Here is a 13072-nt window from a genome sequence, read left to right as displayed (position 1 = left end):
GAGAATGGTGCATTTAAGAATATTTTTCCATGAATTTTAACTTTATAAATTTGTTAATTTTACAAATTTAAGAATTATAAAAGTTTAGAACTTTTATTTTTAATCATAAATAGAGAATGTTATTTTTGTAGTTATAAATTGTTTTTGTATTACAAAAATCATAAAGATTAAATAATATTTTATAATTAAAAATTAAATAAAACTATAAACAATTTTACTAGTAATTGTTCATAGTAAAATTTAGTTATCATGACTATTGATACTTTAAATATAATAAGAATTATTTATCATATATAAAATCAAAATTGTTTTTTAATTTGCTAACTCACTTGCATTTAAACTTTTTATCAAATAATATTAAATTGAACCATCATATTTTTAAACTAATATATTAAATTTTATTTTGCTTTTTATTAAAATATTAATCATAACAAGGAAATTAAATAATTTTAACTAAAGAAAAATAGGTAACACACTAATTTGTTTCTTAACTTAAAAAAAAAAAGTAATATAACTTTAAACTTTTTATAATTAATAAAAACTATTATTATTACTATTAATGATAATTTCTATTTATGATATATATATATATATATATATATATATAAAAGATTTTCTAAAAAATTATAATAGGTAACCCAAAATTGTTTAAAATAAATAATAGACTTTGGTCACGATTGTGTGAACCCCGTGACCATAGGTTCAAAATATTAAAAAAAAACCTCTATGCATTGGTCACGGTCAAGCGAAATTCATGACTATAGGTTCTCATACAGTCACAGTCAATCAATGGTGTGACTAAAAGTCACAAAATATCTATTTAGTGACGGTTTCACAAAAATCTGTGACTAAAACATCTTTTCATTACACTTTTTGTCACGGATAATAAAATAACTGTGACTAAAGTTATTGGCCCCAAAATTTCCCCCAGAAATTTACAAATAGTCACGGTTTTAAATAAATCCATGACTAAAATACCTCTTATCAATCATTTTGGTGATGGTTGATAAAATCACCGTGACTAAACATGTTTTTTCTTTTTTTTCCAAATTTGATTAACACATATAGTCACAGCCTTACCTTGGCCGTGACAAAATAATATCTTTGGTCACAATATTTGTGGCCATGACTAAAGATTTGTCATTAAAAATCAATTTTTTTTTGTAGTGGATCTAGTTTTACCTTGCTACACACAAGAGATGTTTTAAACTGTGAAAATTACTTTTCCTTCTTTGTTAATACCTCACAAGAGTTTTGAAAGAAGTCAACTTTATGTTTACTATCACAAATTTGACTAATACTAAGAAGATTGGCTTTGAGTCCATCCACATAAAGAACTCTGTCTAACTTAGGGCAACTAGGTATATATATATTTCATTTTCCTTTCACATGGGCTAAACTTCCATCCTCAAAAGTAACAGTACTACCATTATAGTCCTCAAGACAAGTGAAAAAAGACTTATCACCTATCATGTGTCTAGAGTTGCCATTATCAAAGTACCACTCACAAGAGGATGTAACATTTATTGTAGTGAAGACAACCTGACACTTAGCCCTATCTTTTATCAATTAGACTTATTTAGCGTTAAGTGGTGACTTAAAGGAGCCTTGTTGAGTTCCAGGTTTTTTGTTAGGTTTCTTCCTCTTTTCCAATATACAAGATGTTGTTTTTTAGGAAATTAAAGTCATTCATTAGTCGATTCATTTGTGACTCAAACCCTCTAACTTGGTGTAACACCTATTTTGAGTGTGTCTTGACTTTCTATAGTGTGTGCATTGTGGAGTGCTAGGAGATGCTACTTGGCTAGGGGTTTCTTCTTTACCTTTTACAAAGATAGTTTCTCTACTAGTAGGAGTTTCAACTTTATTAACATACCCCAAACCCTCTCTTATCACCATGAGTTTTGCTTCTATCAAGGAATTCATTAAGCACTTTAGTTCCAGGCTAAAATATTTCATTACTAGATGAAGAAGATTTCACATTTTTCAGTCTCTTGAGTGAGAACATTGTTTCTCTAAAGTAGAAAACAACATTCGAACTCAAGAAATCAAATTTTCTTAAGAACATTTGTCCTTTCTTCATTAAGTAAATCAATCTTAGCTTTTTGAGCATCAAGAATATCATGATTCTTAAAGAATTTTTTAATAAGATTCTCATTTTTAATAGTAAGATTATTTAAGTAAGTAGTATTTTGTTCATCAAGGTACTCAAGATCACTATTACTATCATTATCATTCACAAAATCAACAAATGCACCAAATGATAAGAAGTCATGAATTTTGATCATACCTTGCATCTTCAGAAGTTATGAAATCACTTTCTTCATAATCAATGTCACTCCAAGTAGTTTGCATAGACTTTTTGATTTCTTTGAGCCTAGGATAGTCAACAAAAAAGTGTCTCAGACTACCACAGTTAAACATTCTATCTTTCTACCTTTGGAAATACTTCTATCATTTTCTTTTGAAGATTTATCAGGCCTTTTTTCTTTTCTAGATTCTTGACTTTTATTAAATTTTCTAGTGTGTTTCATAACTTTTTTTAATTCATCCCTAGTTATATTATATGGCATTTTAATATCTTTTTCCTCATTCTTAGAAGCCTTGAAAGTAGAATCTTTAGGCTTTTGAGAAATAGGTCGGGTCATCTCATATGTTTGTAAGGAACCAATAATTTCATCAATCCTCATCAAATCAATGTCCTTGCGCTTCTCGATGGCAATGCCTTTAGGACTAAATATTTTTGGAAGGGATCTCAATATTTTCCTTACCACTTTAAAATCTAGGATAGGTTCTCCAAGATTAAAAGATGAATTTACTATGTCACTTAATTTTGAATAAAAGGGAAGAAAAATTTTAATTTTCTTGCATCCTAATATTTTCAAATTTAGTGGTAAGCATTTTCAATTTGGAAACTTTAATACCAAGCGTACCTTCATAAATGATTTAAAGAATATCCGATGCTTCCTTAGCATGAGTACAATTTGCTATCCTATGAAACTTATTTAGACAAACACCATTAAATATACTAAAGAAAGCCCTAGCATTAGCTTCAGTTCCTTTATTATCAAGTTTGTGCCATTCTTGTTTGGGTTTAAATTCTACAATTGATTTCCCATTCACATCAAGTCTCAATGGAGGTCTCCATCGATATTCCATTAAAATTTCATACCTGTTCACCTTGCATTCTACGAAAAAATTTCATTTGGGCTTTCCAGTGGGGATAGTTACTCCCATTGAAATAAGGTGGACTATTTAGAGAAGTCCAAGTTTTTAGTTGTTCCATACTAAACTTACAAGATCAATAAAAATTTGATTTTTATCTCTCTCTTATACCAATTAAAAAACCTAGGTCTAGTTGGACCACACCATAGAAGGGTGAATGGGTGCATTTAAAATTTTCTTAAATAAAGAGTTGAGTTTTTAACCCAATTATACCTACGAGATATCAAGGATAATATATATGATCAAAGTAATCAAGATAATCACATAAATAATCAATGAGACACAATAATTTTTTACATGGAAAACCCCACACTAACTGTGGAGATAAAAAAAAAAAAAAAAAAACCACGAGGTCTAAGACCTCTAATCTAAATCTACCATATGAGAACAAGTTACACAAATTTACCTAGTACCTTTACCTTAAAGACTTACTCTCTAGAACCTATAACTTGTTCCATGTCCTTGACGCAACAACCTCCAATTGCTCTAATGACACCACTTCAACCCTACTAAAAGGATGTAGGTCTTCAAACAACCCTAGATTCAATGCTTGAATCTTTTTTGAGAGACTAGGAATGGTGTGGCAGGGTAAGCTTGCTCACCAATAAAATTCCTCTAAAAATCTATAACCTTAGAAGGGCTATAATGAGGTATAGAAAGGCATATAAGCCATAGGGAATCTATATTTCAAAATTTCTAAACTCGATTTATGTGAATATCTAAAAAATATTCTGCCATATTTTGGTAGATTCGGTAGAAGTGCTCGAGCACACTTAACCACTATTTGAGTGCCTTGAGTGCTTGAACGCTACTTAAGGGCTTAAGTAGTACCAACGCTAGAGTGTTGTTCCTCGCTTGAGTGGTCCATACAATTTTTAAATATTAAAGAAAATACTTTTTAATTCTAGAAAAATATATTGATCCATGTTATACATTTGATCACCTAACTTGCCATAAGTCAAACCTTTTTAGACATACCTATGTCTTTCCAATTGGATGAACAACAACATTGGATCTTCAATGGAGAGTAAGTCACTATCTAAGAAGATTCCTAAGCCAGAAAATAAAATAGAACAATATTGCCAACATACGATAAAGACTTATTATTATAACAGTAAAAATTTCTATTAGTAAGGAATATTATATAGAATAAGGAAAGTTATTAGGAATATCTTTATAAATATTTTAGGTTATGAGGGGAAAAAGTCATGAGACAAAGATGAGAATGTAAAGATTATACAAAGTGAATAGAGATGTGAGAAAGAATAGGACACACCCGACAAAGCAAGGAAGCTTGTTGTTCAGGGTGTGGATATAAGGAGTGGGAAAATATGGGACATTTAAGGAACCCAATAGTTGTATCTGGTTTTGTTATTTGTAATATTCCTTATGAAATAGTGGAATGAGTCTCTCTCATCCATGGATGTAGGCATGATTGGTCGAACCACATTAAAACCTTACGTATTTTATGTGGATTATCTTATCTTTGTGTTCTTGAACCAATATTATTTGCATTAAAGTTTTCACTAGCACAATAAAATCTACATCCATGTTATTGATATTATATTTTTATTGATGTGATGGAAGATTAAGAGCCTGTTTGATGGTGTGATTTAAAAATATTTTTATATTTTGAAAAACATAGCAATGTTGGATTGTTGTTCTCTCTTTTTATTTTTTAGAAAACAAAGTGAAATGAGAACATTTCTTAGAGAACAAGTAGAAGTTATTTTCACCAGTTTATAAAAATAAAAGAAAAATATAGAGAAAAACCATAAGTAACAAAAAAAATTGAACACAATATCTTTTTTGTTCTCTTTTCATGACCCAATATCGATACCAAAAATCTTCAAAATGATCTTCCTTTGAATTACTTGTGTTTTTTTTTTTTTAATTTCCTTTAACTCCCCTAAAAATTTTCATTAAAAAAATAAATTCCAATTCAAAGTATATTTGATATATAAAATTGATTTGTTTTTAAAAATGATTTGAAACTCAAAAATTGATGTAATTAGTACTATAATGTCATAAAACTTAATAAAATTAAAAAAAAATTATAAACAAATATTCATTTTGATGGCTTGACTATTTCTTTCTTCACATATAATTATATTTTTGTAAATTTTTTCACTAAGTAAATAAACTCTAAATCAAACAAGATTTAATGTGCTAAATTCATCAATGAGTTTAGTAATTTTTAAAAATTATTTGAAACTCAAATAGTGACTCAATTAATACCATAAATTTATGGATAATTTGAAACTTAAAAAACTATTAAAATTGATTTCAGGTTAAATCAAATCATTCCATAATACTCTATTTGTAATTTAGTTCCATATAATGAAAAACTTGACTAATTTATATTTTTAAAATTTATTTTAAATAAAATCTTAATAATATTATTATTTTAAAATAATTATTATGTATTTTTAACAAAAAATAAATTATGCTTTTATAAAGATGTTAATATCTAGATTGTTATAACACACATTAGAATAGTATATTTTTTTTATAAAAAAATATATAATTTATGCCTTTATTATAATATTACTATTCATATTTTACTAAAAATTAATTATTTTTAAATTTAATAAGATGAATTAAATTTACTCAATATAATATAAATTAAATTTATAATATTTTTATAAAATAAAAATAGAAAATTAGTTTTAAAAACAATTCATCTAAACAACTCTTTTTATCTTTTTAGAAAAATAATTTATCAAACACTCTTATTTTTATAAAATATTAAAAACTATTTTTTATTATTTAACTCTAAAATAATTTTGAAAAAATATGCGTAAGAAAATAATTTTTATAAAATCAAAATAGAAAATAATATTTAAAAACAAGCATAAGAAGATGAAGGATCTCCAACCAATCAAACTATAAATTTGAGAGTCAAGGCGCCCCATAGTGAAGGACAACTGCTTCAGGGTTACCGCCACAACCGCCAAAAAGAACTTTATATGAATTTTTATGGCTTATCCAACATACAATCAGTAATATTAGTATATGGTAATTCATTTATTAATTCATAATATATATTAAAATAGTTTTTATTTTTATATTTTTTATAAAATGTAATTTATAATTTTATTATAATAATATTATTATTCAGATTTCACTAAAAATGGTTTATTTTAAAATTTATTTGTAATTAAAAAACTATTTTCATTTTTAATAAAACTTAAATTAAATTTAAGCAATACTATATAAATTGAATTTATAATATTTTTATAAAAAAAATAGAAAATTATTTTTAAAAATAACTTATGTAAACAAGTTTTTTAATTTTTAATTTTTAAAAACTATTTTTACAAATGATTTGTCAAATACCCTTATTTTTATAAAATACTAAAAGGTTATTTTGTTATTTCATTTTAAAATAACATTTAAAACAAACTCAGTATTAAAAAAACATGACAAAACCGTTCTAATCTTTTCAATTCTCTTAATTCAAAGAATAAATCCTTTAAAATAATATTTAAAACCAAGCATAAAAAACGATGATCGATTCACCCTTAATCTTCTCAATTCTCTTAATTGGAAGAATAAGAATGCGTTTGATAGTAATTTTAGAAAGAATTTTTAGTATTTTTTATGTTTGAAAAATACAAATTTTTAAGTGTTAAAAATATTATAAATACTTTTTAAAATAATTGTCAAAAGTAATTCAAATCAGTTAATAATTAAAAACAAAATCGAAATAAATGATAAACATGTGCATGTGATTCCCACCCACCCGGCCGAGTTAAATGGGAGAAAAACATGTAGATATATAAGCTTCTATGTAGCATGTGATTCTAAGATATCCCAAATATCTTTTTCAATACAAAAGGTCTTATTTAAGGTAAGTTTGAAATTTATGCCTTCCACATGGCGGCCTCAATAATATCATTCACTTTGAAATTAAGACGATGAAGAATCTCCAACCAATCAAAGTGGAAGTTTTATAGTGAAGGCCCCCAGATTGAAGGACCACACCTGAAATACTAAGAGAATCGAAGCATTAGGTAAAAGGTTTCTCTTTCAAAATTTTATCAATGACTTGATGAAGGGGTGAGAAAAGTACATTTTGTCTTTTAGTCATATACTTTTCTATAAATGACTTGATTATTTTAATTGAATTAATTATTTTTATATACTTTTTTTTTCATTTTTATTTTGTCTTTATCTTTCATTTATCTTTCAATTTTTTAACTAGTTTAGTTTAAACTTAGTTTATTAATGAAATATAATTAATTATTTATCAAAAAGATAATTGAAGGATTTGATTTTTTTAAACATAACTAATTATTAATTATAGATAATAGTTTCAACTTTGAAATACCACAAATTTATTAAAAACAAACCATGAATATTTTATTTTTTATGCCAATCACCTTACATGAATTTTTATTTACTTTTGAAATTACTATATTTTATTTTAATTCATTTTTTAATATTTTATATATGTATTTTTTTAATATAATAAAAGAGATAGAGATAAAAGATATAAGTTATGATGATAAGGATGAAATCTAATTTATGGTAAATGAAAAAGAAAAAGTTGAACATATATATAAAAGAAACTAAGATAAATATATTCCAATGATGACCTCTAGGTAAGGTACTGCCATTTTAACATTAAATTATTTTTAATATTTTATTTTATTTTTACCATAACTTCAATTTTATTTTAACAAAATTTATTTTTATAACAGTAGAAGATTAAAAAAATGATTTAAAGAAATATGATAAATTGTTAAAATACTTGGGGGCAAGATACTACGAATCGCCCTTTTAGGTGAAGCACCCCCTTTATTACACATTAATATTGTTAAATTATTTGTTTTTATATACTAAAATAAGTCTTTTGCCGACACATGATAATTTTTTATATATATATTTTTTAAAATTTTAGGAGTCCTTGTCACATAAGGTTTATAGTGGTTTTTGTGAAGACTTGGGGTCTGATAAATATGTGCAAGTCCTTTGGACAGTTAGTACAAATGACTTTAGCCATCTTAGTGGCTTTAGCAAATTTTGTGTGGAGAAAGCTCTTCCAATATGATTTTGCAATTTTAATTTGAAGATTAGTAGATCGATCATCATTGTGAAGATTAATATAGGTAAGATATCCTCAGTGAACCTCAAAAATATTGTGTCCCCTCTTTTATCTCTATTGCTTATGCAATTTCTCTTTATATATGTGGGCTAGTTTAGTTTGTATATCTATGATTTGCTTTTGGAAGTCTATGGGAGTAAGCTAAAGCACAACAACCCTTGCAAGAACACTGCAACTTTGTTTAATTATATATGAATACAGAAATAAAAAAATCAGCCTACATAAGTGGATTGTGGCATTAGATGGAAAATAAATCCTATGTTACATGCATATTATTTTACTATCTTCAAATCTCATCCAAGATTTCATTTTCATTTTCTTGGACTAGACTGATGTCTTCAATATTGTTTATTGTTTGAAAGTTATTAGATTTAGTTCAAGTAACATTTAGAGTGGATAAATAGGTGTTTAAGCCTTTTAAGCTCAAAACAAAATATCTTCAATTATTTAACTATCCCTTTTTAATTTAGAGAAACCTAAAGAATATTTGATACAAGAGAGACAAAATTTTCTACGTAAAAAACAACCCACACAATGTAATGATGTAGAAGCCATGGGGTCAAAGACCTTTAATCATCAGTCTAGCTACTACCAATGTTCTATTAAAATCATCACTAAACATAGGTGAATATACTAATGTGAAAGCAATATTAGGTATTTTGTGAAAATAAATTTATTATATTTCCTTTCTTATTTTAATTTTATTTTCATATAATTTTACAAGAAATTTTACTATATATATAAAAAATTTAATTTTATATAATCTTCACTTCGTATAAAAAAAATTTTAACATCAAATCAGTGAATGATAATCCAAAATATTTTTCAGTTCAACAGACATTAACGAGACAAGCCATAATTGAATGAAACATAATGCATGCATAGAATTGTCATATCTCTATCAGAACCGCACATGCACTTAATTAGATTTTTGGTTTATGAATATAAATAGGGCAAAAGATACGTAGTTCAAACTTCAAAGAAAGACTCGGATGTGACCCTGACTTGACTCAATTACATATTGGTTTATGAATAACTGCCCCTGCATTGACTTCTATACAAGTTGCTGTGAACTCTACTGGCTAGCTAGATTCTAGAATATCACCCATCTGTAATTCATTTTCGCGAGCACTGTGGCCCCTTCAACATCTTTATAAGTATCGGAGCCGAGAAGCACTTTGGTCCATATTAGGCCTTGAAGTCTGGGCAAAAGGCTTTTTGGCAACCCTTTTCTCTCCCTTAGGCATATCCCCTCACGCATATACTATAATACTCCCAAACCAAAACAGAAAATGTCTTCTCTGCTCGCTTCAGTTGACCTTCCTCCAAAGAAAGATACCACGACCGAGGTTGTCCGTGACTCTGCAAATTATCATCCTAGCATCTGGGGGAATCATTTTCTTGAAAATGCTTCTCATGACGTGAAGGTATATTGGTCATTCCCAAGTGTCTGCCGTCACCTTTTTGTATTTTTTGTTCCTTATATTAAGAACCTTTCTAGGAAAAATGTCCAACCATATGATGATTCCCCAAAAATCAGAGTGGCTAATTTCTTGTAGTTGGTGCAGGTACACATCATTGATGCTCATACGGAGCAACAAGTTCAACAACTGAAAGAAGAAGTGCGGAAGATGATAATAAGTTCTACTGATAACTATTCACAAAAATACAACTTGATTGATACAATACAACGCTTAGGGGTGTCTTACCACTTTGAAAGTGAGATTGAAGAAGCTTTAAAACACTTGTCTGATTATTATCATGTCTCTTGTGAAGAAGATGATGACGATCTTTGTACTGTTGCTCTCCGATTTCGATTACTTAGACAACATGGGTATAATATTTCATATGGTAAATCCTTTCTCTCCTTCATTTTCTCGAAACGAAATACACTTCTCCCATATATACATCGTACTTGGGTATTAACTCAATCCAGACAAGCAATATTCAGGTCCATAGATGAATATATGCATCTGTACTTCAATTATGAACAGTATATACAGGTAGAGTAGTATTACCTACCAATAATTCCGGCCATGTTTTGCATTTTTTGTCAAGCAGATGCTTTCAAAAAGTTCAAGGACAACAAGGGGAACTTCAAGGAATCCCTCATTAGAGATGTGAAAGGCATGTTGAGCTTGTATGAAGCCACGCATCTGAGAAAGCATGGAGAAGATATACTGGATGAAGCACTTACTTTCACTACCACTCATCTTCAGTCCATGCCATATTTCTCCAGTCCTCTGGCTGAGCAAGTAGTTCACGCCTTAAGGCAGCCTCTCCACAAGGGCATTCAGAGGTTAGAGGCCAGGCATCACATTTCTATCTACCAAGAAGATGATGCACACAGTGACGCCTTATTGAAACTTGCGAAGTTGGATTTCAACCAATTACAGAAAGTACACCAGCAGGAGCTGAGTGTTATTGTTAGGTAAGTTTATCACATACATCACACTCCTTGGCTTGTCTAAATTAAGATTGCGTTAATTTGGATTCCGCTGAATTATTCATTTCAGTTGGTGGAAAGATTTAGACTTTGCGAAAAAACTGCCTTTTGCAAGAGACAGAGTGGTTGAGTGCTACTTTTGGGCACTGACGGTGTACTTTGAGCCCCAGTATTTCCATGCTAGAAGGATACTAACCAAAGTAATTGCCTTGACTTCTATTCTTGATGACATCTATGATTTGTTTGGTACACTTGAAGAACTCGAGATCTTCACTGAAGCAATCGAGAGGTTTGACTGATGCGCTTCTTTGCCTTTTGTCTTTGTTGAATCCAAATTTTATCTTATTAAGTGAACAATATTTAACAGAATTTTAATTTATAGAAGTCACTTAATGTAAGCTACTCAAGTTTCAGGTGGGATATTAGTTTCATAGGTCAACTTCCAGATTACATGAAAGTGTTTTACCAAGCACTATTAGATGTTTACAATGAAATTGAGGAAGAGACGGTCAAGGCAGGAAGATCATACCGTGCCCATTATGCAAAAGAAGCAGTAAGCATTATACAAGTTTATCACACTGTAAAAATTATGATTAAGCTCATTCCAATGCTAATGAAAAAGAGATCCAATTTTTTTCAGATGAAAAATCAAGTTAGAGCATACTTCGCTGAAGCAAAATGGCTCTTCCTACGACATATGCCAACAATAGAGGAGTATATGTCTGTCGCCTTACCTACCTCTGGATACCAGTTGCTAGCAACCACGTCCTTTATTGGAATGGAAAACATGGTGACAAAGGACACATTTGAATGGGTTTTCAGTGATCCTAAGATTGTTAGGGCTTCATCCACAATTTGCAGGCTTATGAATGATATGGTACCCCACAAGGTATAGAGATTAATTTGCTTCTTTTGTTCCAATATAATTAGATATCAAAATGTTCTCAATTTATCTCGACCTTAATGACTATTCTTATGATGTCTTGTATGTCAATTTATACTAGTTTGAACAAAAGAGAGGACATGTTCCCTCAGCAGTTGAATGTTACATGAAGCAACATGGTGTATCAGAGCAGCAAACACTCGATGAACTTCACAACCAAGTCAGGGACGCCTGGAAGGATATGAATCAAGAGTGCCTCAGCCCAACAGCAGTTCCAATGCCCATCATCATGCGAGTTTTAAATCTTGCACGTTTTATTGATGTTGTGTACAAAGATGAAGATGGCTATACTCATTCTGAGACTCTGCTAAAAGATCTTATAGCTTCACTGCTAATCCACCCAGTTCCGATATGAGCTCGCCACTATATTTCCTATGGTCTCTCTGGAACTTTGTTCCTGCTCAAATTGAAGAATATGCCATTCTTCAATCTTATTCTGTCTCTGTTTGTGACTGCAAGTTAATTTGCTTCTTAGAACAATGTTACATGTTTATCCTTTAAGCGCTGAGAAAGTTCCTCTTTAATTATTTGAGTTGCCAAATTGGGAGCGGATTATTACGTACAATTCCGCTGGGACGTTGCTACATGCACACACCTTTCCTTTCTTTACACCCACCTTACTGGAAAAAAAAAATTAAAACAGAAGAAAAGTGTAGAGGGTGGGTGTATTTAGCATAACCCATTGAGCAGTCTATATCATCGTATTGATCATTCTCCCTGGAGGCATTTGAGGAAGGGCATCCAAGGGTGGGTGTATTTAGAATAACCCATTGAGCAGTCTATATCATGGTTATTTAGACTTCACAAATCTTGTCTGAAAATAGTATTTGATAAAGTATACTGTGCACTCTTAGCATGATGTAATTAAATGAACCCCAATGTGATTGGTTTAAGGGCACCATGTACTGCGACCTGGTTTCAAAAACCATCCTTGCAGCATCGGTCCCCTACGACCCTAACAGGACAAAGTGTCTCAGCAGATACGCATTATTGCGCTGCTCTTACCCAAATGGGACCAAGGTTTGCCAAGAAATGATATCAACTTACCCTCTTTTCTTGAGAAAAGCTGTTCCCAAATCTGGATATCAACCCTTAGAAAAGTGGATCAACGTTAGCAATCTGACTTAAAGCAAAGGACTAAAAATGCAAAATAACAAAAAAAAAAATTGAAAAGGAAGGGAAAATCACGTGAAGCTTCCTACTAAAAATGGCGTTACATGTACAAGGAAAATAGCCTACAAACAAACCATTCACCCACTACTTCAACTACTTCAACCACTACATTAACCACTAACACTACTTCTATAAAATAGCAAAACGAAAGCAACTCTCGTCAACAATAAAACCA

General features: G+C 29.7%; 1 protein-coding gene across 1 annotated transcript; it reads left to right on the top strand.

Moving 5' to 3' along the window:
• The first annotated feature begins 9546 nt into the window (after positions 1–9546).
• On the top strand, positions 9547–12246 carry LOC117909404 ((-)-germacrene D synthase-like). Its single transcript, XM_034823443.1, has 7 exons — positions 9547–9762; positions 9904–10186; positions 10397–10766; positions 10852–11070; positions 11196–11334; positions 11422–11670; positions 11786–12246. Exons 1-7 carry the CDS (start codon positions 9628–9630, stop codon positions 12077–12079), a joined length of 1689 nt encoding a protein of 562 aa, XP_034679334.1. The 5' UTR covers positions 9547–9627; the 3' UTR covers positions 12080–12246.
• The last annotated feature ends 826 nt before the right edge of the window (positions 12247–13072 follow it).

This window comes from Vitis riparia, chromosome 19 (genome assembly GCF_004353265.1).
Source record: "Vitis riparia cultivar Riparia Gloire de Montpellier isolate 1030 chromosome 19, EGFV_Vit.rip_1.0, whole genome shotgun sequence".
In the NCBI taxonomy this organism is placed as follows: Eukaryota; Viridiplantae; Streptophyta; class Magnoliopsida; order Vitales; family Vitaceae; genus Vitis; species Vitis riparia.
Note: the sequence above shows the minus strand (reverse complement) of the source record. Positions and strands in the feature narration are given on the sequence as shown.